The sequence below is a fragment of the Salvelinus fontinalis genome, chromosome 38 (assembly GCF_029448725.1).
Source record: "Salvelinus fontinalis isolate EN_2023a chromosome 38, ASM2944872v1, whole genome shotgun sequence".
NCBI classification, from domain to species: Eukaryota; Metazoa; Chordata; class Actinopteri; order Salmoniformes; family Salmonidae; genus Salvelinus; species Salvelinus fontinalis.
The window spans coordinates 9,244,601-9,272,430 of NC_074702.1; the positions used below are offsets into that span (position 1 = coordinate 9,244,601).

General features: G+C 43.2%; 1 protein-coding gene across 3 annotated transcripts; it reads left to right on the plus strand.

The window, feature by feature from the left end:
• The first annotated feature begins 11,197 nt into the window (after positions 1 to 11,197).
• On the plus strand, positions 11,198 to 23,434 carry LOC129837498 (caspase-2-like). Of its 3 annotated transcripts, none has more exons than XM_055903713.1 (12): positions 11,198 to 11,266; positions 11,966 to 12,122; positions 12,557 to 12,718; positions 12,844 to 12,984; positions 14,775 to 14,847; positions 15,401 to 15,492; positions 16,818 to 17,000; positions 19,005 to 19,133; positions 19,217 to 19,307; positions 19,414 to 19,602; positions 21,084 to 21,193; positions 21,303 to 23,434. In XM_055903713.1, exons 2-12 carry the CDS (start codon positions 11,970 to 11,972, stop codon positions 21,435 to 21,437), a joined length of 1,458 nt encoding a protein of 485 aa, XP_055759688.1. In that variant the 5' UTR covers positions 11,198 to 11,266; positions 11,966 to 11,969; the 3' UTR covers positions 21,438 to 23,434. The 3 variants fall into 3 exon arrangements, with proteins under 3 accessions (XP_055759688.1, XP_055759689.1, XP_055759690.1); XM_055903714.1 differs by having other exon boundaries at positions 11,969 to 12,122; XM_055903715.1 differs by lacking the exon at positions 12,844 to 12,984.
• The last annotated feature ends 4,396 nt before the right edge of the window (positions 23,435 to 27,830 follow it).

Consider the following 27,830-nt stretch of genomic DNA (forward strand, 5'->3'; position numbering starts at 1 on the left):
CATGAAACCATATGTTCACATGTATTGCATTTTAAGATCACATGTAACACCACCTTTTCGCATGTGAGGAGAATAATATGTTTTTACCTCACATGTGAATTGCAGTTCCACATGTGAATAATAAAAGTAATGAGTAATGATAACTTTTCTTACCAGTACCGAGTCGATGTGCAGAGGTACGAGTTATTTGACGTACATATGTACAGGAATAAAGTGACGGATAGTAAACAGTAAGCCAACGTCAATTAGTGAGAGCTGAGAGCTGTCAAAAGGAGAATATTCCTTCTTGAAGCCTCACAGGTCATAGACAGCTTGGTTAACCAACTGGGCATAGAGAGGCAAAGATCCACCAGAAAAGGCAGGAGTTATGAAGAGTTCAAGGAGGTGAGTGAAGAAGAAAGGCCAGCATTGTCAGAGCTACGGAATATCCTCAGTGCCTTGTAGAGAGCTGAGTGGCATAGAAGGCATAGGAAAAAGAGGGCAAGGAAGCGGGCTGCCTTTTTAGCAAATCTCTTTGGATTTACTGAACAGCTGCTAGGTCAGAAGCACAGTGGTCACGTTACCTGCTCCAAAGATGAGATCAACAACCATCTACACAGCACATACAGCGACGCAATCAGAGAGCAAGATCTGGAGCACGGCAAGGCCTTGATAGATCTACCAGTACCAACCACAGAGTTAAACAAGAAGGAGCCCTGCTGGAAGGATGTACAGGAGGTTGTCAAAAGGGCAAGAGCATCCTGAAGGTGATCTGGAGGAGGGGAAAAGTCTCTCAACAATGGAGATATGCAGAAGGATTCTGAAGTAGAAGAACTCGAAGAACATCGACCATTTCAGTACCATCTCGCTGCTCAATGTTGAAGGAAAGATATTCTTCAGCATTGTGCCCAGCCATCTGACAGACTACTTCCTGAAGAACTCTTACATCAGTCCAGAAAGAAGGGATCCCGGAGGTGAAAGGATGACTGGAGCACACAGGCGTGGTCAAGCAGATAATCAGGGAAGCCCGGGAGAACAGAAGATACCTTGTTGTACTGTGGCTGGACTTCACGAATGCCAACGGCTTCATACCCTACATCCCAGGCAAGATCATGGATCTCATGCTGAACTACTACAACAGTTTCAGTTTGAGAGTCACCTCTAGGTCCACAACATTGGAATGGCACAGGCCTGGGAATGGAATCATTACGGGCTGCACCATTTCAGTGATCCTGTTCACCCTTGCCATGTCAGCGGAGGTGGAATGTAGAGGCCCGCTAACCAAGTCTGGCGTGCGACAACCTCCTCTCAGAGTCTTCATGGATGACCTGACTGTGACAACAACATCCATCCCAGGGAGTAGATTAATTCTGAAGGGGTTGGGGAAGCTTGCCACTTGAACTTCAAGCCAGCAAAGTCTAGATACCTGGTGCTGAAAAGGGGGAAGACTGTGGACAAGTTCCGCTTCACCATTCAAGACACAGAGAAACCGGTAAAGAGTCTGGGCAAGATGTTTGACAGCAGCCTGAGGGATACAGCATCCATCAAGACATCCAACCAGGAGCTGGCTGCAGTGGACAAGTCAGGTTTACCTGGCAAGTTCAAGGCCTGAATATACCAACATGGTGTCCTCCCACGGAACCTCTGGCCCCTCCTTGTATACAAGGTCCTGATTTCTACAGTCGAGCAAATGGCTGGGATTACCTCGAAGCCTGAGCAGCACTGCCCTGTACAGTCAGAAGAACAAACTGAAGCTACCCATCAGCAGCCTGAATGAGGAATTAATGGTGACTCGTACAAGGGAGGTGCTGCAATACAGGAAGTCAAGCAACTCGAAAGTCTCCTAGGCAGGTATAGAGGTGAGGACAGGAAGGAAGTGGAGGGCTCAGGATGCAGTAGAGCAGGCTGTGTCACGGCTATGGCACAGTGTGCTGGTGGGTAATGTGACTCCGGGAAGAGCTGACCTTGGTAGCATTACAACACCACACTACGACCAGGCCCAAGGGAAAGACAGGTGGAAGCTGGTGCTGGAGGAAGTGTGAGCAACAGTTGAGGAGGAGGGAGCCAGCAGGAGGGTAGGAATGCCGCAATAAGATGGGAGAAAATAGTGGAAAGTACATGGCCCGAGCTAGGGCTGGGCGATATGGCCAAAATCTCATATCCCGATAAAGGTCATTTCATATCCTGATAACGATACATATAACGATATATCACATTTCTGTAAATTCAATGAATAAATAGTTTATATAAAACGACCACAAGTAAAGGCCTATTTCTTATTACATTTTGAATTATACTCAACAAATAAAGGTACTTACTTATATTTGATTATTTCTCATTTTATTTAGAACCTTTGTGCAAATTTTCAATTAAGCATGTAACAAAATATAATATATCAATGTATAAAATCTAAAAAGGTAAATAGAAAACACTTCAACTATAGTTGCAAACAAAATAAATATAGGCCTAATATATGCATTTTTTTGGGGGGGCTTGCCTGTTTTGTATGTTATTTTGGTATTCTAGATGCACTATTGTAAAGTGGCTGTTCCACTGGATATAAGGTGAATGCACCAATTTGTAAGTCGCTCTGGATAGGAGCGTCTGCTAAATGACTTAAATGTAAATGTAAAATGTATTAATACGTGTCACATATCAATTTGCATTTGGTACCTTGGGTCAAGTGTTAGCACCAACTCACGAAACACCCATTTCTCGACCGTGTAAATTGGGGCCTTGTCTTTGCAGATGTAAGTTGTAACGGCAGCGGTTATCTCCTTCCACCTTCGTGATTTTTGTCATATGGTGTGCCGCCGGCAACAGCCTCTTGCAACGTCTGAGTCGGGGGTTTGTTTTGAGCACTCGACTGTACTTGTTTGGGTCTCATCCGTAGACTCTCTCTGTACTGTTTCACATGATTCTTGCGTAGGTGGTAAAAGAGGTTAGTGGTGTTTAAGCCTGTTGTCGGGAACGGCCTACGGCATATTTTGCAGAGGACGGTTTTCTGGTCCGTGGCAGACTTTTCATACCCAAACCACGTCCGTGCGACCGAAGTAGCCCCTCTTTTAGGTACGGTCTCCGTGCTCTGTGTCACGTTCACTCTCCTCCATGTTTGTTTGTGTTGGAAATTTCCTTCCACACAACGCAAAGCGACGTCCAATTGACTAAAAATATTGCCGTAAAGAGTGTGATTTGCGACATAACAAAATAAATGATAGAGCATAATATGAAACGATAGATGTTTTTCTATCGTCACACGATATATATCGTCATATCGCCCAGCCCTTTTCCGAGCTGTGGAAGGCCGAGCCCCATCGCATCAAGTTCTTGATCCAGGAAGTCTACGATGTCCTGAAAAAGAAAAGGAGAGCCGCACACTCTAGGAGCTCAGATGCAATAATTTAATAAACAGCCAAGCTGTCTTCATCAGGGTATAGTCTACAACATCCTACCAAGCCCATCTAACCTGTTCTGCTGTGGCAAGGTCGATTCACAATCATGCTCTCTGCCAAAAGAGAGGAGTACATCCATTCTCAACTGCTGCTCAACAGCCCAAGGCGAGGGTCACTACCGATGGTGCCACAACCTGGTGCCTAAAGCCATTGTGGAAACAATCTGTCAGAATGCAGGTATTATGGTTTAAGACAAAAAAACATCTTCAGTGGGATCAGCCACTGCAAGCGCCTCGGACAAGCTAAGTAGGCCAATGCAATCGTCAGAGCCAGGGAAAAGCCAACACCAACTACCAGAACCTCCACAGGTCTTTTCGCAACAGCTCAAGACTGGGAGCTGAAAGTTGACCTGGGAAAGCAGATCAAGTTCCCAGACATCATCACAGCGACAACACTGAGGCCAGACATTGTGCTGTTTTCCAAAACCTCCAAGCAGGTCATCTTAACGGAGCTCACTGTCCCTTGGGAGGACCGCATTGAGGAGAATGAAAGAAAATATCCCGAAGTACGAGGACCTGGTGGAGCAGTACTGAAGAGCAAGGTCTGAGTCTGTCGAAGTGGGATGCAGAAGGTTCGCAGATCAATCCTTCTACAGGGCATTAAGCCTACTAGGCACCACAGGGAGGAAGGCCATCAAGACAGTGGAAGCAATGCTTTGGCTGTTAATTGTTAATTAACCATGTTAAATTGCAGAAATGTCAACTTCAATCGGGTTGGGATGTCCCAAGGATTTTGGATAGCACAGATCCAAGTGCACATTGAGCTGTGCTAGTGTGCAGGTGTTATCTGCTCTATTAAACCGAATCTAAAAAGAGGGCAATAAACACAGGTTTTGCCTAGATGGTTAGTTTGTCAGAAATTACTTTTCGTAGCAGGTTAGGAGAACTTACACTGCAGGCTAGGATAATAAACGTAGCATGTTTGAAGAATTAGGTTAGATTTGGGAAAAAGGTTAGGGTTAGCTGAAATGAAAAAATTCGCAACTTTTGACATCATTTTGATAAACTGTATCCCATCTAGCAACGACCATGCGAAAGTGAGAAGTTTATGTTGAAAACAACACGTTGTTGGACGTTGTCTCTCGTTCATTTATAAGCTAAGTGTATTCTGCTCCTAAAATGAATACCAACTTTACCCTCTTCATGTTAAAATGAAAGACTGCTGTTGGGTAAACTATACGCCTATACCTGAAAATATATCTACTATGTACAAAATGTATTAGCTAAAACGATTATAATTATTATCGTTTGTAGTTCATGATTAGCCATAATTGTATATTTTTTTGTCCATAATTGTCGGTTATACGGCCAGCTATATGTTTATTGTGCCAGCCCTACTGCTGCAGCTGTTTATTAACAAATAGGCAATACCTGTCACATTCTGACCATAGTTCTTTTGTGTTTTCATTGTTTTAGTGTTGGTCAGGACGTGAGCTGAGTGGGCATTCTATGTTGTGTGTTTAGTTTTCCTGTTTCTGTGTTTGGCCTGATATGGTTCTCAATCAGAGGCAGGTGTTTTGTGTTGTCTCTGATTGGGAACCGTATTTAGGTAGCCTGTTTTGTGTTTGGTTTTGTGGGTGGTTGTCTGCTGTCTTTGTGTCCATGCACCAGATAGGACTGTTTCGGTTTTGCCACATTTGTTATTTTGTATTTTGTAGTGTTCACGGTTTTGTCGTTATTAAACATGATGAACACTAACTACGCTGCGTCTTGGTCCGATCCCTGCTACACCTCCTCTTCAGACGAAGAGGAGAAAATCTGCCGTTACAATACCAGTTGCTTCTATGATTTCCTAAAAGGTACGTCACTGTTTTAGCAGTATATTACCAAAGTTATCTAATGTACAGTAGACCGGAACTAAACCTTGCAATGGGTAGGTTATCCTTTGGAACCAGGATTGATCATCACGTGTTGTTAAAGGGATAGTTCACCCAAATAAAAAAATTACATATTGATTTACTTATCCTGTAAGCAGTCTATGGAAAAGGTATGAAAGCAATCCATGATTTGGTTTAGTTTTCCTAGCAGTTTGCACATGAAAACGTTAGCATTTGTGGCACAAATCCAATACAAGTCATGAGCAATGTTCCCTCACATTTTTTGAGGCACTGAGCAAATTTCAGGTCTGCAGTGCGCAAACTTGAAAAGTCAGTGAAAAGTTAGTGCAACTTCCAGCACGCATTTTCTGTGAACACAGAGGCTGTACACGCTTTAAGTTACAGTTTTAACAGTGGCCAAGTAGGCTTCTGTGGCTATTTGTAGACCCACTAGAATGGGCTACCATCAAACAATGGAGAAAATGCAACCCATAACATTGTTACATAGAAATAGCTATTCTGTCATTAAGCCTACAGCAGCAGCCATTGAGTGGTGTTCAATGTAGGCCTACATTCCATGAGACTTTTGAAAAAAACATGCAGGGCTTGACATTAACCTGTTTATCCACTTGTCCTTCAGACAAGGTGGTGACTGAAAATGTTGTGTTGTTTGATGCAAGAAACCACTTTACAAAATAAATTCATTATTATTCCCATACCATTATTACAGAGAATCAGACAAATTATGCTACCCTCTGCCTATTGGCTACTTAGCTTATTCAACCCTGTCTCAAAACACAACACTGGCCCTTTAAGACAAAAAAAAGCTCTTTACCTGACTCGCTTTGCAAAGATGCCTAGGAATGTGCACGTTTGTCCTCTTGTAGGAAGCAATCACTCCCCTATTGCTGACTACAAATGATCTAACAGGGCTAAAAACTCACTAACTAGAGAAGGAGATGAACAAAATGTGCACACGTTGGCTACATGTAATTCTTGTTTTGATCTCAAAACAAGCACATCTACTGAAGAGGGTTAAACCAAGGCCTTGTACCTTTTAAAGGGTTAATAAATGATGTTATGATAAGCTGTAAGGTCTCCTCTTCAGGAGACCTCTGTGTGTTAAAACCTGTTTTGCGTGTTGTGACCTTCAGACACTATCAGAAGGTGTCTACATTCAGACTCCTCCTGTCTGGATCCCACCGTGGTTATCTGGTTTTCTGAGAACACAAGGCTGTCACAGACCTGATGAAACCAGCCACCTGTCAGAAGATGCTTACACTTGTTCACATTGTTATGACTCTATACTTGTGATGGAAGTTCAAGTTTCGGTCAAACCAACTTCTGAGCTTTTAATTGCTGATAAGATGGTTACTGCTGTCAGAGGGAGGTTAGATTTATTAAAATGTTGTTGCCAGGGGAACTCATGCAAGGAGGACTGGGAGAGGCTATATGAGTTGCAGGATGTCTTAGACATTTTGCAGAACTTGGGGAGAACTATCATATACTGTTATACTGTACTCTGTAACAACTTCTGCCTACAATTGTATTACTAAAGGAGTATTTTTAAACTTAAAGAGTCTGTGTTACGGGTGTCCTCCTCCTCTTCGGACGAAGAGGAGGAGTAGGGATTGGACCAAAGTGCAGCGTGATATTTGGACATAATGAAGTTTATTAAAGTACAGACGAAAACCAAAAACACTTCAACAAACTACAAAATAAGAAAACGAACGATGTAGACAGACCTGAACATGGAATTTACATAAAGACACGAAGAACTCACGAACAGGAACAGACTACATCAAACGAACGAACAAACCGAAACAGTCCCGTGTGGTGCAACATACACAGACACAGAAGACAATCCCCCACAAACAAACAGTGTGAACAGCCAACCTTTATATGGTTCTCAATCAGAGGAAAAGTCAAACACCTGTCTCTGATTGAGAACCATATAAGGCTAATTACAATCCACCTAAACATAGAAACACAAAACATAGAATGCTCACCCCAACTCACGCCCTGACCAACTAAACACATACAAAAATAACAGAAAACAGGTCAGGAACGTGACAGTCTGTTTCCTTTCCGTTACTAATGTATGTTTGATAATTATATAGACCTGATCATTTGTTGAAGAAATTGACCAACACTGCTCATGACCACTCATGCTATTTACATTCTATTTACTATAAACACAGTCCAGTTCAAAATAAATGCCAGAGATCCAGTTGAAGTCGGAAGTTTACATACACCTTAGCCAAATACATTTAAACTCAGTTTTTCACAATTCCTGCCATTTAATCCTAGTAAAAATTCCCTGTCTCAGGTCAGTTAGTATCACCACTTTATTTTAAGAATGTGCAATGTCAGAATAATAGTAGAGAGAATGATTTATTTTATTTCTTTCATCACATTCCCAGTGGGTCAGAAGTTTACATACACTCATTTAGTATTTGGTAGCATTGCCTTTAAATTGTTTAACTTTGGTCAAACGTTTCGGGTAGCCTTCCACAAGCTTCACACAATAAGTTGTGAGTTTTGGCACATTCCTCCTGACAGAGCTGGTGTAACTGAGTCAGGTTTGTAGGCCTCCTTGCTCACACACGCTTTTTCAGTTCTGCCCACAAATCTTCTATAGGATTGAGGTCAGGGCTTGTGATGGCCACTCCAATAACTTGACTTTGTTGTCCTTATGCCATTTCTCCATAACTTTGGAAGTATGCTTGGGGTCATTGTCCATTTGGAAGACCCATTTGTGACAAATCATTAACTTCCTGACTGATGTCTTGAGATGTTGCTTCAATATATCCACATAATTTTTCATCCTCATGATGCCATCTATTTTGTGGAGTGCACCAGTCCCTTCTGCAGCAAAGCACCCCCGAAACATGATGCTGCCACCCCCGTGCTTCACGGTTGGGATGGTGTTCTTTGGCTTGCAAGCATCCCCCTTTTTCCTCAACATAACAATGGCCATTATGGACTATTTTGTTTCATCAGACCAGAGGACATTTCTCAAAAGTACAATCTTTGTCCCCATGTGCAGTTGCAAACCGTCTGACATTTTTATGTCGGTTTTGGAGCAGTGACTTCTTCCTTGCTGGGTGGCCTTTCAGGTTATGTCGATATAGGACTCATTTTACTGTGGATATAGATACTTTTGCACCTGTTTCCTCCAGCATCTTCACAAGGTCCTTTGCTGTTGTTCTGGGATTGATTTGCACTTTTCGCACCAAAGTACGTTCATCTCTAGGAGACAGAACGCATCTCCTTCCTGAGCGGTGTGACGGCTGCATGGTCCCATGGTGTTAATTCTTGCATACTATTATTTGTACAGATGAATGTGGTACCTTCAGGCGTTTGGAAATTGCTCCCAAGGATGAACCAAACTTGTTGAGGTCAATAATTTTTTTCTGAGGTCTTGGCTGATTTCTTTAGATTTTCCCATGATGTCAAGCAAAGAGGCACTGAGTTTGAAGGTAGGCCTTGAAATACATCCACAGGTACACCTCCAATTGACTCACATTATATTATTATCAGAAGCTTCTAAAGCCATGAGATCCTTTTCTGGAATTTTCCAAACTGTTTAAAGGCACAGTCAACTTAGTGTATGCAAACTTCTGACCCACTGGAATTGTGATGCAGTGAAATAATATGTCTGTAAACAATTGTTGGAAAAAGTACTTGTGTCATGCACAAAGTAGATGTCCTAACCGACTTGCCAAAACTATAGTTTATTAAAAAGAAATTTGTGGAGCAGTTGAAAAACAAGTTTTAATGACTCCAACATAAGTGTATGTAAACTTCCGACTTCAACTGTACATTGCCTTCGGACCGTATTCAAACCACATTACTTTTTCCACTTTTTGTTATGTTACAGCCTTATTCTAAAATTGATTCCATTTTCCCTCATCAATCTACACACAATACCCCATAATGACAAAGCAAAAACAGGTTTTTACACATTTTACATTGACATAAGTATTCAGACCCTTTACTCAGTACTTTGTTGAAGCACCTTTGGCAGTAATTACAGACGCGAGTCTTATTGCGTATGACGCTACAAGCTTGGCATATTTGTATTTGGGGAGGTTCTCCCCTTATCTGCAGATCCTCTCAAGCTATGTCAGGGTGGATGGGGAGCGTTGGTGCACAGCTATTTTCAGGTCTTTCCAGAGATGTTCGATCGGGTTCACGTCCGGGCTCTGGCTGGGCCACAAAAGGTCCGTCAGAAACTTGTCCCGAAGCCACTCCTGGCTGTGTGCTTAGGGTCGTTGTCCTGTTGGAAGTACAGTCCGGGCTCTGTTCTTTGTTCTGTTAATCTTTCCCTTGATCCTGACTAGTCTCCCAGTCCCTGCCACTGAAAAACATCTACAGCCTTAGCAGAGGTGACCGGTCCGCTCCTGTTCCCCGGGATCGTCATCTTGGTCAGCGTCCTGCAGATGGAGCCACGCGTTGGGGAGGGGGTACTGTCATGTGTAATCCCTCTCCGGCCTCTAGGTCACCAGGCTGCTCATTAGGGTGCACACCTGTCACCAGCATTACACGCATAATGACACTCAACTGGACTCCATCACCTCTTTGATTACCTGCCCTTTATATGTCACTCCCTTTTGTTTCTTCCCCAGTCGTCATTGTTGCTGTTTGATGTCGGTGCGCTGTTTGTGTTTCTTGTTTTGTTCATTTATGAATTAAATGTATTCACTCCCTGAACTTGCTTCCCGACTCTCAGCGTACAACATTACAGGGACCTTCAATGCTGCAGAATTTTTTTTGTACCCTTCCCCATATCTGTGCCTCGACATTCCTGTCTCGGAGCTCTACGGACAATTCTTTCGACCTCATGGCTGGGTTTTTACTCTGACATGCACTGTCAACTGTGGGACTTTATATAGACAGGTGTGTGCCTTTTCAAATCATGTCCAATCAATTGAATTTACCACAGGTGGACTCCAATCAAATTGTCGAAACACCTGAGCTCAATTTCGAGTCTCATAGCAAAGGGTCTGAATCCTTATGTAAATAAACTGTGTAAAAACCTGTTTTTGCAAAACCTGTTACTGCTTTGTCATTGTGAGGTATTGTGTGTAGATCGATGAGGAAAAAATGTATTTAATCAATTTTAGAATAAGGCTGTAATGTAACAAAATGTGGAAAAAATCAAGGGGTCTGAATACTTTCCGAATGCACTGTATGTGTAACGGATGTGAAATGGCTAGCTAGTTAGCGGTGGTGCGAGCTAGCAGCCTTTCAGTCGGTAATGTCACTTGCTCTGAAACCTAGAAGTAGTGGTTCCCCTTGCTCTGCAAGGGCCGCGGCCTTTGTGGAGCGGTGGGTAACGATGCTTCGTGGGCGACCGCTGTTGATGTGTGCAGAAGGTCCCTGGTTCGCGCCCGTGTCGGGGCGAGGGGACGGTCTAAAGTTATACTGTTACATTGTCACTATATCTAGGTTTCAGAGCAAGTGACATGAAAGGCTGCTAGCTCGCACCACCGCTAACTAGCTAGTCATTTCACATCCGTTACATATGTTCATAGTGTATCTATAAATACAACATATTTGGCTCCATTTGCGCAATAAGGTAAATTATGTCGTGCCATTTTAAGTATAATTTCTCACATCAATCAACAGTATTTGGGCAAACATAGATTTCTCACAATCAAAAATTCCTTGTGGACAGATGTGAGCTGTTTCCAGTTCATTCCTGAATCCCACTCTCTTAATTCCTACAAATGACATGCCATCCTCTACTTCGTCTAAACATTAGATAGCTGTTTATGTTAGTCTTCCATGATCTTCTTTACAATTGGTTGATTATTTACTGTAACAACAGATACAAATTCAAACTTCCTTTGTTCAATATCTTTCCAACCACGCCCTCGCCATGGGAAAGTTGACTTGTATTCGCCCAGGAAAACGTCAATCCAAATTCTCCGAACTGCATTGGCTGTAATTCAACACAATGAATTTAGACCACTACCACACATTGCAGAGGCGCGGAAGTTGGTTTAGTAGGGTACGTTGTGTTGTTAAATTGTGCGAAATAACTTCAAATACAGTTAGTTAAATCTATTTTTAAGGACATGTGGTTTGGGAGCAGATGAACGCATTGAAAGTGTTCTGAATGTTTGAAATCCTCGAAAAAAATAACATCCCAACGTTAGCATGCCGATGTAACAATGTGTTAAACGAACCTGACTGGCTAACGTTAGTTATTTGCATATATAAAGTTAAATGTACATTGTTTTCTGAATGCAACTATACTGACTGACATTTGCTTACAATTTAGTATTGTTTGGACGTCAAAGTGATGTCAACTTTATCTTCACGCATTCATTTTTAGATAGCTAACGCGTTAGCTGGAGACAGCTGGCTACTAACAGCCATTGTAAGTAACGTTATCTGCTGCTAAGTGTTACCAGACTTTGGAAAGAATAGGAGATAACTACCAATTACTTTCTCGTATTCATCCAGACAGCTACTATAGCTAGCTAGTATAATGTTAGTTGTCTTAGAGAAAGACACATTCAGCATCCTTACCACTCCGATTTAGAAAACAAGATAAGTTGAGCTATTATAATAGCTAGATACAATGCCAATGAGTAACGTTAATAGGTTGTTGTTGAGAAGCTAGGCCTATATACCGCTCCACGGTTTTACAAGAAGAATGGAAGTTGACAGTAAATGAAGCGTTTTCCTGTGTCTTGTCTCGTAGCAGAATGTTGGGGGAATGCGGTATGCTGGAACGAGACAGAAGGGGGCTTCGGAAATGCTCTGTGACTCTCTGCAAAGAGATGGTGGTAGACGAGCTGTTCATTCAGTCGCTGCAGACAGACGACATTCTTACCGACAGCATGGCAGAAAGCATCCTGGTATGTTGAGTTCACCATGTTAAATTGTGTCGTTCGATACTACTACCAGGTCAGGTGACTTATGACACTATCAACGTCCAAAAAATGGATGCAATCATGGCCCAAATGTCTTATTGTTGATTTATTTAATTAACTTCAATCATGTAATCAAATGTGAATGTTAGTTTAGATCAGGGTTTCCCAAACTCGGTCCTTGAAACTTGTCCTTGCCCCTGTGTGCATGTTTAAAAATGTTTTGCCCTAGCACTACACAGCTGATTGAAATAATCAAAGCTTGATGATGAGTTGGTTATTTGAATCATGTGCTAGGGCAAAAAACTAAATATGCACAGGGAGGGGGGGCCGAGGACCGAGTTTCAGAAACCCTGGTGTAGATTACCATGTCTTTCACTTTCTATTTTTTGTAATCTGTGTTGTTATCCGTTTTTCCCCAGGTGGAGCCGACCTCCCACAAGCGGAGCTGGCGTCTGCTGTCCCTGCTTCCCAAGCGTGGTCCCAGAGCCTTCAGCAGCTTCTGCTCAGCACTGAGAGACACAGAGCAGCAGCACCTATGTGCCCTGCTCACAGAGTCACCAGAGAGGGACGGAGAGAGACAGGTGAGTGAGCACACAACACAATAATCAGACGTTGATCCAGACAGACGAGCAGAAGGACAAAGATAGAAAGGGAGAGGGGTGAGCGCCACAACCAACCTAAGCCTCAAACTGTGCCCTATACACAGTGTCCCCAGACAGCTAAGGCGAAAGACAGGGCTGAGGAGGTGATTTCCACAACATACCCAATCCAAGCTTCAGACCGCTACGCCCCATTCACAAAGACCCCAGTCAAAGACAGTGAGGAAGAGAGGGATGAAGAGAAAGAGGTGAGCTCTAACCAACACCTAACCCAAGCTACAGACTAAGTTAGAATTTTTTCCAGGTATTTTACAAATTTTCCATCCCAAGAATAAAATAACTTTTCTCCCAAGTAACCCTGTATTTCCCTTCAAAACTGGAAGTGTCATTCAAAAACATTATAAATCATATGTAATGAAAAACGTTCAAACCTAATGCTACCTGAGTCTGATACATTTTACGAGCCCTACATTAAAGACATTTAATGAGCCCAAAGCCCATTATCTATAGGATATAGGCTACTGCACATTATGCACGACAGAGAAGCATAAAACCCCATAGATGTAGCTAGCTATATGCTCTCTTCGGTAAATAAATGAAACAAGCTCCAGTAGGCTAATCTTTTTGAGTGTGAACTGTATTACTGTATTGTATTATACTGTATTATATAGACTGGAATTATGCACATCGTTCAAACCATGATAAAGTAGAAGAGAACATGAAGATTGAATGATTATGGGTCTGAATTTATAACTGCAATAGTCTGCCGCCATGGCACGCATTCACTGTTCTTTCAAACTAGTTCTGTTGGCTTTATTTATCATTCAGCCAAAAATATATTGCGTCCCTCTTCGAGTAGTCTATTGGTTTAAGAAATGCTAAAAAGATTGTCTAGCTTTTCCTGCATGGGACTCAGAGCTAAGGAGCGTTTTTGTAAGGCGTGGCCAGCGGAGCACAGGCGCTTGCGTAATGCGCAAGAGACACAGGCTATAAGTTAGATGCTTATTATGCATTACCCATCATTAATTACCTAAATATAAGGCTAATAATGTATTACCTGAAAGAGGTAGGCTAGAACATCTATATATCTCAATTTAGAACAGGATTATCTATTTTGGATGCAATTTGAATGGAGTTGATAGAGAGAGTGTGTTCACTGATTTAAAGCAACAATATTAGAGTGATAGGCTGTTTTTAAAACTCGAGCTGCAATAAAAAAATTTTTTTTACCAAAAATACAAAAACAAGGTGACCCCTGAAAGCCAGGTGGAGATGGGTAAATTGGACGGGCATTCTGTTTTTATATTACTGTTGCATAGGCTATGCTGCAGTCAATGTAGGCCTACCTGTCACAAGAAAAAACGTTACTATGATGAGATGATACAGGAAGCGTAGCTGCTGCTTTTGCAACAGCTAATGGGGATCCTAATAAAATACCAATACAGTAGGTCTACATGCATTGTGAACTGCGCTCCATACTGAGATGGGCTGCCTGTCTCGCCCCTGAGCATTGATTCATCATGCAGCAGCCGTAGAGAAACCAGATTTAGACATTGCGTATCATTTTAACAGTTCCATTTCACTCCATGCTGTTCATATAAATCATTTATTATAATTTACCGGTTTCTCGCAGTTATTTAAAAAGGGGAGTGGTTTTGGACGGTAAATCTCAGAAACCGGGTTCCTGCCATTCAACCCTACTACAGACTGTCCCCCCCAGAGTCCCCAGGTAGTCACTAGAGAAAGAAGTGACCACAACACTCCCAACCCAAGCTACAGACTGCTGTAACAGGAAGATAGAGGGGAATGGGGAGAAAGAGGGGAATAAGAAAAGAGAAGGAGAGATGTAGATTGGGAGAGAGGTGAGAGTCAGCCATCACTCCCAACCCAAGCCTCCTCTGGATGTTTTGGTATTCACACTGCAGACGAGAGAAAACAAATCAGGAATTAACTGGTTTTGCCTATAAATGTTCAGATTGTATTGACGTCGAAGGTAAGTTCAAACATGGTTAAATTCTCATTTTCCTTTGTCTTTCAGAGATATGTGGACTCTCCCCTCCCACTGCCCACCCAGGAGGGGATGGTTCCAGCCAAGAGAGCCAGAACACAAGGTGAGTAGAGCAGTCATCTGAGCTGGGTGCATTCAAGATCACAGTTTTACAACCGTTTCATTCACAATATTTGCACGTTTCCTAGGAGATCATGGGAAGTGGGAGGGGTTGTTTGTGTGGTTGTTTGGAGAGAAGAACATGTATAAATGTAATCATTCTGTTTGTTGTCTTGCAACTCAGTAGAAGCTTATTTTTAATAAACCCAATAAAACTGTGTAAATGAAAATGTCCCTATTGAGTCCAGTTGTATAATTTGATCAGTGTGGAAGCAGTGTGCTGTAGCCTTGGTATGGAGTGCCACTGCCCAGCCAGTCTCGCCACCTGCAGGCACCACGCCCGTGTGACTTGCTAACATAGCTGTAGTACAAAGGTTGTTACAACACCATTATATGTTGCTAACAGCTTCCCTTTCAAGACAGAAACGTGACCTTGAATGGAACCCTTCTCTTGAATGGAACCCTTCTCTGATGGGCATTATTGTAATTGTTTGTCTCCACTGGTGTAATTTATGAAATACATGCAGGGTGTAATGTCATCCTAATATGTGTTTCAGAGTCAATGGAGATGTGTCTGGATGCAGACAGTCCCATCACCAGCCCTGTTCTTCCTTGTACACCAGACTTCTACCTAAAACACTGCCAACAGGTACAACGCTCACTGTTAATACAAACCTCTAAATCACCTGTCTGTACCATGTCACTGCCAACAGGTACAACACTCACTGTTAATACAAACCAGTAAATCATCTGTCTGTACCATGTCACTGCCAACAGGTACAACACTCACTGTTAATACAAACCAGTAAATCACCAGTCTGTACCATGTCACTGCCAACAGGTACAACACTCACTGTTAATACAAACCAGTAAATCATCTGTCTGTACCATGTCACTGCCAACAGGTACAACACTCACTGTTAATACAAACCTCTAAATCATCTGTCTGTACCATGTCACTGCCAACAGGTACAACACTCACTGTTAATACAAACCAGTAAATCATCTGTCTGTACCATGCCACTGCCAACAGGTACAACACTCACTGTTAATACAAACTAGTAAATCACCTGTCTGTACCATGCCACTGCCAACAGGTACAACACTCACTGTTAATACAAACCTCTAAATCATCTGTCTGTACCATGACACTGCCAACAGGTTAAACAGTCTCTGTCTGGTATTTCTTACCTGAGACAATTAACGTTGTTAACTGCTGAATATTTTTGGTTCTCATATTTGTCACTGCAAATACAACTGTTTTAATACAATGCAACTTTATGCAATCCCCTAGGGCAGTTAGTTTCAAGGCAGCAGCCACTGCAACATGCACCTTTGCAACAAACACATGCATGTACTTCCTGTGTCCAGAATGTGTTTCCAGCTGCTGTTTAGCTGCATTGTCCCCCAAGGTATTTCTAGGGAGCTGCAGAGCAGATCTTCCTATTCATCCACCTCAACCTGTAACAGCTGTTGAAGTGTCTCCACTCTAAAGAGACAGATATTAGACTTCTGCAGTATAGACAGAGTTTAGACAGTACCAGGGGAGTCCCACTGGTCTGTAGAAGACAGTGTTTGTCTAGACCACAGTCAGTTTGACAGGAAAGAGACAGAGGGAGAATTCCCCCAGCCCATGTGTTGAAGTCTCTGTAAACCTGCTCAGGTTGGGGATGATTCATCACTGAGCTCCACTGGGGTGTAAAACTGTCATTGAAGTACAGGGACAGAAACCACAACAAACACTGCCGAGAACAGCAGCAACGTAAGCACATCATTATTTTCCTTCAGGTAAACCATGTCATTTTCTCACGCTGCATTTTTGTCTCTTTTCCCTCCCTCTTTTCTCCTCTTTTCCCTCCCTCTTTTCTCCTCTTTTCCCTTCTCGCTTTCCTTCCTCCCTTTGCATCTCTCTCCTCCCCTCACACTTTCTCTCTCCTCCCCCTCTCCTCTCTTTCTCCCTTCTCTCCCCTTCAGTCCTATAGTATGGTGTCCAGTCCTCGTGGCCTGGCCTTGGTGATCAGTAACGTCTCCTTTGACCCCTGTGCTGCTCCTGACCTGGACTCCAGGAAGGGAGGGGAGGTGGACGTGGAGGTCCTCAGGAAGGTGTTCACTGAGCTGGACTACATAGTCACCGTCCGGAGAGACCTCACAGCTCCGGTAACAGAGACATACAGTTGAAGTCGGAAGTTTATATACACCTTAGCCAAATACATTTCAACTCAGTTTTTCACAATTCCTGGCATTTAATCCTAGTAAAAATTCCCTGTCTTAGGTCAGTTAGGATCACCACTTTATTTTAAGAATGTGAAATGTCAGAATAATAGTAGAGAGAATGATTTATTTAATATTTTATTTCTTTCATCACATTCCCAGTGGGTCAGAAGTTTACATACACTCAATTAGTATTTGGTAGCATTGCCTTTAAATTGTTGAACTTGGGTCAAACATCTCGAGTAGCCTTCCACAAGCTTCCCACAATAAGTTGGGTGAATTTTGGCCCATTCCTCCTCTTGCTCGCACAGCTTTTTCAGTTCTGCCTACAAATGTTCTCTAGGATTGAGGTCAGGGCTTTGTGATGGCCACTCAAATACCTTGACTTTGTTGTCCTTATGCCATTTTGCCACAACTTTGGAAGTATGCTTTGGGTCATTGTCCATTTGGAAGACCCATTTGTGACCAAACTTTGACTTCCTGACTGATGTCTGGAGATGTTGCTTCAATATATCCACTTAATTTTCCATCCTCATGATGCCATCTATTTTATGAAGTGCACCAGTCCCTCCAGCAGCAAAGCACCCCCACAACATGATGCTGCCACCCCCGTGCTTCACGGTTGGGATGGTGTTCTTCGGCTTGTAAGCCTCCCCCTTTTTCCTCCAAACATAACAATGGTCATTATGGCTAAACAGTTCTGTTTTTGTTTCACCAGACCAGAGGACATTTCTCCAAAAAGTACGATCTTTGTCCCCATGTGCAGTTGCAAACCGTAGTCTAACATTTTTATGGCGTTTTGGAGCAGTGGTTTCTTCCTTGCTGAGTGGCCTTTCAGGTTATGTCGATATAGGACTCGTTTTACTGTGGATATAGATACTTTTGCACCTTTTTCCTCCAGCATCTTCACAAGGTCCTTTGTTGTTGTTCTGGGATTGATTTGCACCTTTCGCACCAAACTACGTTCATCTCTAGGAGACAGAATGCGTCTCCTTCCTTAGCGGTATGATGGCTGCGTGGTCCCATGGTGTTTATTCTTGCGTATTGTTTGTACAGATGAACGGGGTACCTTCAGGCGCTTGGAAATTGCTCCCAAGGATGAACCAGACTTGTGGATGTCTACAATTTTCCAATGATGTAAAGCAAAGAGGCACTGAGTTTGAACATAGGCCTTGAAATACATCCACAGGTACACCTCCAATTGACTCAAATTATGTCAATTAGCCTATCAGAAGCTTCTAAAGCCATGACATAATTTTCTTAGATTTTCCAAGCTGTTTAAAGGCACAGTCAACTTAGTGTATGTAAACTTCTGCCCCACTGGAATTGTGTTACAGTGAATTATAAGTGAAATAATCTGTCTGTAAACAATTGTTGGAAAAATTACTTGTCATGCACAAAGTAGATGTCCTAACCGACTTGCTTAACTATAGTTTGTTAACAAGAAATTTGTGGAGTGGTTGAAAAACAAGTTTTAATGACTCCAACCTCAGTGTATGTAAATTTCCAACTTCAACTGTACACACACACACACACACACACACACACACACACACACACACACACACACACACACACACACACACAGAGAGAGAGAGTAAGACAGTGGTGCCAAATGTACAGCAGTGCTTCAACCAAAATGGACTATCGGTGGATCCCCCACTAGCTTCCATCTGTGGCACTCAGGCATTTGTTTGCCTTGATCTTCACATAGACCTGTTGCTATTAGAGTCATGGTGCTAGTTAGTGGACACAGCTGTTTGTAGCATTGGTCTTTCCATGACCATGTGTTTATAATGCCAAGAACAAAGGGGGAATTTACAGCTCTACACTTCCTCTCTGTATAACTAGTGGCGCTTGCACTTTGTGACAAAATGTACCAAAATAATTCTAAAAGTGCTATGTAATTCGAATATAGTGAAATACTTGATTGATCTCTTGCTATGACAGGGCATGCGGGCCTGCATTGAGCAGTTTGGCAGACGGCAGCAGCACCAGACCGTATCCAGCTGTGTGGTGTGTCTGCTGTCCCATGGAGTAGAGGGGGCTATCTACGGCACAGACGGACAGCTACTGGAGGTGTGTGTGACCTCATTCAGTTGAGAGAGAAACCCTTTCTGATGATAATAATCATATTAATTGAATCTCTGTCTCTCTCTCAGTTGGACTGGGTGTTTGAGGCGTTTGACAACGCCCACTGTCCTCTACTGCAGAATAAACCCAAGATGTTCTTCATCCAGGCCTGCAGAGGAGGTGAGCTCACACACGATCTCTCTGCCCTCACTTTCCCTCCTTCCCTTTCCCCAACCCTCCCTCCCCTGTTCTCTTCTTCTAACCCGTCTTCTCTCTGTCTCTCCAGAGGAGATGGACTGTGGGGTGGAGCAGTCAGATGGGCCAGAGAGGACCCAGTCTCCTGGCTGTGAACAGAGGGATGCAGGGAGGGAGGGAGAGGGGGATGGAGACACCAGGCAGACGGAGGAGAGAGGCAGGCTCAGAGTCAAACTACCCCAGCGCTCCGACATGATCTGTGGCTTCGCCTCCCTCAAAGGTGTGTGTGTGTGTGTATGCTTATGTGTGTTGTCTGAGTCGGTTTATGATGTGAATGTTAGAATATTTCGTGGTATTTCTTTGTTGTGTGTGTTGGGCCCTACTAGGTAATGTAGTGTCTGTTGGGCCCTACTAGGTAATGTAGTGTCTGTTGGGCCCTACTAGGTAATGTAGTGTGTTGGGCCCTACTAGGTAGTGTTTGTTGGGCCCTACTAGGTAATGTAGTGTGTTGGGCCCTACTAGGTAATGTAGTGTGTTGGGCCCTACTAGGTAATGTAGTGTCTGTTGGGCCCTACTAGGTAATGTAGTGTCTGTTGGGCCCTACTAGGTAATGTAGTGTCTGTTGGGCCCTACTAGGTAATGTAGTGTGTTGGGCCCTACTAGGTAATGTAGTGTGTGTTGGGCCCTACTAGGTAATGTAGTGTGTGTTGGGCCCTACTAGGTAATGTAGTGTCTGTTGGGCCCTACTAGATAATGTAGTGTCTGTTGGGCCCTACTAGGTAATGTAGTGTCTGTTGGGCCCTACTAGGTAATGTAGTGTCTGTTGGGCCCTACTAGGTAATGTAGTGTCTGTTGGGCCCTACTAGGTAATGTAGTGTTTGTTGGGCCCTACTAGGTAATGTAGTGTCTGTTGGGCCCTACTAGGTAATGTAGTGTGTTGGGCCCTACTAGGTAATGTAGTGTGTGTTGGGCCCTACTAGGTAATGTAGTGTGTGTTGGGCCCTACTAGGTAATGTAGTGTCTGTTGGGCCCTGCTAGGTAATGTAGTGTCTGTTGGGCCCTGCTAGGTAATGTAGTGTCTGTTGGGCCCTGCTAGGTAATGTAGTGTCTGTTGGGCCCTACTAGGTAATGTAGTGTCTGTTGGGCCCTGCTAGGTAATGTAGTGTCTGTTGGGCCCTGCTAGGTAATGTAGTGTCTGTTGGGCCCTGCTAGGTAATGTAGTGTCTGTTGGGCCCTGCTAGGTAATGTAGTGTCTGTTGGGCCCTGCTAGGTAATGTAGTGTCTGTTGGGCCCTGCTAGGTAATGTAGTGTCTGTTGGGCCCTGCTAGGTAATGTAGTGTCTGTTGGGCCCTACTAGGTAATGTAGTGTCTGTTGGGCCCTACTAGGTAATGTAGTGTCTGTTGGGCCCTACTAGGTAATGTAGTGTCTGTTGGGCCCTACTAGGTAATGTAGTGTCTGTTGGGCCCTACTAGGTAATGTAGTGTCTGTTGGGCCCTACTAGGTAATGTAGTGTCTGTTGGGCCCTACTAGGTAATGTAGTGTGTTGGGCCCTACTAGGTAATGTAGTGTGTGTTGGGCCCTACTAGGTAATGTAGTGTCTGTTGGGCCCTGCTAGGTAATGTAGTGTCTGTTGGGCCCTGCTAGGTAATGTAGTGTCTGTTGGGCCCTGCTAGGTAATGTAGTGTCTGTTGGGCCCTGCTAGGTAATGTAGTGTCTGTTGGGCCCTGCTAGGTAATGTAGTGTCTGTTGGGCCCTACTAGGCACTGCAGCCATGAGGAACACCAAGAGAGGATCCTGGTTCATCCAAGAGGTCAACTCAGCACTCCGCTTCAGAGCCAGAGACACACACCTATCAGATATACTGGTGCAGGTAAACACACACACACCACATATCACAGTCATAGTAAGTACATTTTCCCTCAATAAAGTAGTTATCAGCTAATTCAGTGCTAGTAACCTTTTGTAACCTCTGTCCTCAGGTGAATGGTCGTATTAAAGACAGAGAAGGCTATGCTCCTGGCACCCCCCACCATCGCTGTAAGGAGATGTCTGAATTCACCAGCTCCCTCTGCAAAGACCTCTACCTGTTCCCCAAATACCACCCTCAGTACTGACACGCACACATTTCTGCACCCCTACAGCACCACACCCACTACTGACACACACACATACTGTTACACACAATCATAGAGGATTAATTCATTCACATTTGCTGTGCAAATTCCCTCTCACAGACAAACTCTTAGAAAGGAAAATGGAACAAGTTGTTGTAAATCTATGTGCTTGGTAATGGGCATGAAGTATACATGACTGGTATGCAGCTGATGTGTGTGCCTACCTATCAGCTAGGCTTGCTATATGTTAATCTGTGCCAGTTAGAAATGGGATTGAAATGTTCTAGGAAATATTTTTAGCTCGCTAACACACCAGAATATATTTAAATGTATCGCTTTTAATTTCTAACTAAACAGTAACTTTTGGGTTTCAAGTTTATTCTTTTTTTAAAATCATGTATTTTGTATGCAGATCTATTTTTATCAATTTATTTTGTATCAAATCATTTTTAAGCTGTTTTTTGTACGAATTTTAAAGCCCTTGTCTGCTTTTTGTATTCAAAAATGTTTATTATAAAATCCATAACATTATATGCATTAGAATAGGAAATCCCCCTGACCAAATGAAGGTGTGTATCTGTGTCCATCTGATGGGCAGACAGGTGGTGGTGTAGAGTTATTGGCTGAGGATGCAGCATGGACGGAGCTGAATTTCAATACCTTACTGTTTTACACCCTCCTAGTAATCTGAGTCTTCCACTGAAGGATACTGGGACAAGTAGATATGATATTGGGAGTTTCATGTTAGCAATGATTTGATGTGTTATTGAGGCAACAAGTGTACTGCATTCCATTTGAGTAGAATGGAGTCATGACCATTTCTCTCACAAACAACTGTCCTCCCCCTCCCATCTCTCTACTTCCATGAGGGGGTTACGGTCTAAGGCACTGCATCTCAGTGCAAGAGGCGTCACTACAGTCCCTGTTTCGAATCCAGGCTGTCACACATCTGGCTGTGATTGGGAGTCCCATAGGGCGGCGCACAATTGGCCCAGCGTCGCATCATCCAGGTTTGGATAGGGTAGGCCGTCATTGTAAATAAGAATTTGTTCTTAACTGACTTGCCTAGTTAAATAAAGGTTAAATTAAACATTTAGGTTAATTAATGTTGTAACTACACTGGTATCCAGACTGTTATTACTTAGATGTGATGAAAGAAATGTCAACATTTTATTTAAATTTGTTACATTTATATGTTACACCAATGAATTATATTAGAATTCTATGTAACTGCTTGTTATCTCTGGTCAACTTGAGACCTAAGTTATCCACTCAACGTTTCCTTGACCATTAAGATTTCAGTTCACAAGATGGATGTACATGGATGTTTTAAAGATGTATGGATTGATTTTAAAGCAGCTACAGTATTTTCCTTTTATATGCAATATTCCATAGCAATGTGTGCCATGTGAAAGATGTGTTAAGTATTGTCTTTAAAATACTTGGTTTATCATTTACATAGGATGATGCATCACATTCAAGTGTATGAGCAGCAATATTGATGTTTCTCAGAATGAGTAGCAATGTGTTTGATTCTAACAGTGTTGAAGGGAAGAGTGATATGACAGGAACAGTATGAATTGAGCTGTTGACCAACCAATCACAGAGACAATGCGTAGTGATCATCTTTATAAGGGACAGTTCTATAGAGATCCTGTTAAATTAGTATTCTAATTCTATGGACAGTTCACCCCAAAATCAAAGAGCCAGACGTTTGTTAGACGTTTTCCATTCGGTTTGAAGCCTCTAGTTCGGTTTGAACTAACTTAATGTGTACAATATAGCATCTACACAACTGGTGTGGTGGAAAGGCATATTTTTTTGATATTGTAAATGTTCCAAAAGTGGATTTTGTGGTGAAGTACTGAGGGCTGGGGTTCACTGCCATAAGCTAAGGAGCTGCTGGGGATGGGGGGGAGAAGATGACTGTATTTATGTCTAAAACAAAGACTGCCAAATGTTCAAGAAAATAAACAGCCTTTTGTTTTAACTATGAATTGACTTTCTATGAGTTGTGTTGACATGCGCTGTGTGTGTGTGTGAGAGCACTGTACATATGTACACTATGCATGATATTATATGTTGATCTCTCCTTGTTGCTGTTTGTTTATATCACAGTGTACTGGTATAGTATAACTCACATAACCCTGTAGTAAGGACTGTTTCATGACCGTATGATATGCGTCATGAGTCACACACTGACCACCACCACCGTGATAATGTTCTCTGTGTATCAGGTAGTGCCTCAGCCAGCTGTCCATAATCATTCTCCCTGACACATCACACACTCGCCCGCGGTCGGAGTGACACATTTCTCTCTGGCCACCACCATGCAGTGAGATTAGGTTGTAATGTGGTGGCTTGTGGTCTCCAAAGCAGAGAAGGTTTAAGGGATTGGTGGGGCCGGGGCCATTCTCTCTCTCGCTCTCTTTAGGAGGGCCATGTGCCATGCTGTCTCATCCGGCTGAAATGGAAACAGGTGATTTCAGATCAGTTAACACGATTGTGTGAGAACCACTTCAGACTTTTGAGATGCACGCCTACAACCCAGACTGAAAATCATTATATCAGAAGGGATAGATGGCAATGTGCATTATGGTGACTGCTACATCTGGCCTAGGGAAGTCCATTACAGATTGCTGATAGGGAAGAGGTATGTTGATACAGCAGGGGTAATGAGGCTTGGAGCATGTGATGGGTTCGAAGGGATAGCCTTGCATCATTGGCTGATGAGTTGATACCTGTCACAGGGGTGTTATGTGCACCCACCCTCACGTTGCAGGGGCAGCCCCGTGGGGGGTGGCATCACACTCACCCCTGACTGTCCAAACAAGAACACTCCATCCAAAAACAAAGATCTAATGGCCCATGGGCTAAGCTGGCCTGCTCACGGGGACAAGAGGCTTGTATGCCAGTATCGGTGTCGTTAACGTGAGCCCTGGTCTGTGTGTGATTAGGTGTCTGCTGTTCTAATAAAGGAAAGTGCTGCGTCTGTCGCTGCCTCATATCACTACCAGGAGTCTCTGTACAGACGTCTTTCTGTTGACTGTCTTACAGGACAGGTGGAGGGAACACCGCCTCTGGATCAACTAGACAAGATTGGATCTGAACAAGTGTGTGTGCGCACACTGAACTGCTGTGTGTGTGTGTTAGAATGCATATGTAAGAAAGTGTGTGCACTCTTGATGTGTGTGTTTAGCTGAGAATGCGGGTGGAAATGCTGAAGCGACTCTTCAGGGAGTACCAGATCAAGCATGGAGCTATATCCAGGGAGTACCAGATCAAGAATGGAACTATATCCAGGGAGTATCAGATCAAGAATGGATCTATATCCAGGGAGTACCAGATCAAGAATGGATCTATATCCAGGAAGTACCAAATCAAGAATGGAGCTATATCCACGGAGTACCAGATCAAGAATGGATCTATATAGGCCTCCCGGGTGGCGCAGTGGTCTAGGGCACTGCATCGCAGTGCTAACTGTGCCACCAGAGTCTCTGGGTTCGCGCCCAGGCTCTGTCGCAGCCGGCCGCGACCGGGAGGTCCGTGGGGCGACGCACAATTGGCATAGTGTCGTCCGGGGTAGGGAGGGTGGGCCGGGCGCAGTGCGCGCCATCCAAGGGGGCCAGGTACACGGTGTTTCCTCCGACGCATTGGTGCGGCTGGCTTCCGGGTTGGAGGCGCAGTACGGCTGGTTGGGTTGTGCTTCGGAGGACGCATGGCTTTCGACCTTCGTCTCTCCCGAGCCCGTACGGGAGTTGTAGCGATGAGACAAGGTAGTAATTACTAGCGATTGGATACCACGAAAATTGGGGAGAAAATGGGATAAAATTAAAAAAAAAAGAAAAAAAGAAAAAAAAAAAAAGAATGGATCTATATCCAGGGAGTACCAGATCAAGAATGGAGCTATATCCAGAGAGTAACAGATCAAGAATGGATCTATATCCAGGGAGTACCAGATCAAGAATGGATCTATATCCAGGGAGTACCAGATCAAGAATGGATCTATATCCAGGGAGTACCAGATCAAGAATGGAACTATATCCAGGGAGTACCAGATCAAGAATGGATCTATATCCAGGGAGTACCAGATCAAGAATGGATCTATCCAGGGAGTACCAGATCAAGAATGGAGCTATATCCAGGGAGTACCAGATCAAGAATGGAGCTAGAGGTACGAGGTATTTGAGGTAGATACAGTTGACGTTTCCATACACCTTAGCCAAATACATTTAAACTCAGTTTACACAATTCCTGACATTTAATCCCAGTAAAAATTCCCTGTCTTGGGTCAGTTAGGATCACCACTTATTTTAAGAATGTGAAATGTCAGAATAATTGTAGAGAGAATGATTTCTTTTGATTTTCCAATGATGTCAAGCAAAGAGGCACTGAGTTTGAAGGTAGGCCTTGAAATACATCCACAGGTACATCTCCAATTGACTCAAATGATGTCAATTCGCCTATCAGAAGCTTCTAAATGACATCATTTTCTGAAATTTTCCAAGCTGTTTAAAGGCACAGTCAACTTAGTGTATGTAAACTTCTGACACACTGGAATTGTGATACAGTGAATTATAAGTGAAATAATCTGTCTGTAAACAATTGTTGGAAAAATTACTTGTGTAATGCACAAAGTAGATGTCCTAACCGACTTGCCAAACTATAGTTTGGTAACAAGAAATGTGTGGAGTGGTTGAAAAACTAGTTTTAATGACTCCAACCTAAGTGTATGTAAACTTCCAACCTCAACTGTATGTACATGAAGGCGGGGTAAAGTGACGGCATCAGAATAGATGTAAAAGTGTGTAAAATAAAGAACAGTAGTAGCAGCAAATGACGTGTAAAAGTGTGTGTAATGTGTATGTATGTGTTTTTGTGTTGTGTTGGTCTGCGTGTATGTGTGGGAGTGTCAATGTAATGTGTGTGAGTTAGTGTGTACATATGATTTGTATACAGTATATAATCTAGTGAGTGTGCGTAGGGTCAGTGTAAGATAGTCATTTATTTATTTATTTATTTCACCTTTATTTAACCAGGTAGGCAAATTGAGAACACGTTCTCATTTACAATTGCGACCTGGCCAAGATAAAGCAAAGCAGTTCGACACATACAACAACACATAGTTACACATGGAGTAAAACAAACATACAGTCAATAATACAGTGAAAAATAAGTCTATATACAATATGAGCAAGTGAGGTGAGATAAGGGAGGTGAAGGCAAACAAAATATATATATAAATAAATAAAAAATATATAAAAGGCCATGGTGGCGAAGTAAATACAATATAGCAAGTAAAAAAAATAACACTGGAATGGTTGGTTTGCAGTGGAAGAAGGTGCAAAGTAGAGATAGAAATAATGGGGTGCAAAGGAGCAAAATAAATAAATACAGTAGGTAAAGAGGTAGTTGTTTGGGCTAAATTATAGATGGGCTATGTACAGGTGCAGTAATCTATGAGCTGCTCTGACAGCTGGTGCTTAAAGCTAGTGAGGGAGATAAGTGTTTCCAGTTTCAGAGATTTTTGTAGTTCGTTCCAGTCATTGGCAGCAGAGAACTGGAAGGAGAGGCGGCCAAAGGAAGAATTGGTTTTGGGGGTGACCAGAGAGATATACCTGCTGGAGCGCGTGCTACGGGTGGGCGTTGCTATGGTGACCAGCGAGCTGAGATAAGGGGGGACTTTACCTAGCAGGGTCTTGTAGATGACCTGGAGCCAGTGGGTTTGGCGACGAGTGTGAAGCGAGGGCCAGCCAACGAGAGCGTACAGGTCGCAGTGGTGGGTAGTATATGGGGCTTTGGTGACAAAACGGATGGCACTGTGATAGACTGCATCCAATTTATTGAGTAGGGTTTTGGAGGCTATTTTGTAAATGACATCACAGAAGTCGAGGATTGGTAGGATGGTCAGTTTTACAAGGGTATGTTTGGCAGCATGAGTGAAGGATGCTTTGTTGCGGAATAGGAAGCCGATTCTAGATTTAACTTTGGATTGGAGATGCTTGATGTGAGTCTGGAAGGAGAGTTTACAGTCTAACCAGACACCTAGGTATTTGTAGTTGTCCACATATTCTAAGTCAGAGCCGTCCAGAGTAGTGATGCTGGACAGGCGGGCAGGTGCAGGCAGCGATCGGTTGAAGAGCATAAATTTAGTTTTACTTGTATTTAAGAGCAATTGGAGGCCACGGAAGGAGAGTTGTATGGCATTGAAGCTCGCATGGAGGGTTGATAACACAGTGTCAAGAGAAGGGCCAGAAGTATACAGAATAGTGTCGTCTGCGTAGAGGTGGATCAGAGACTCACCAGCAGCAAGAGCGACATCATTGATGTATACAGAGAAGAGAGTCGGTCCAAGAATTGAACCCTGTGGCACCCCCATAGAGACTGCCAGAG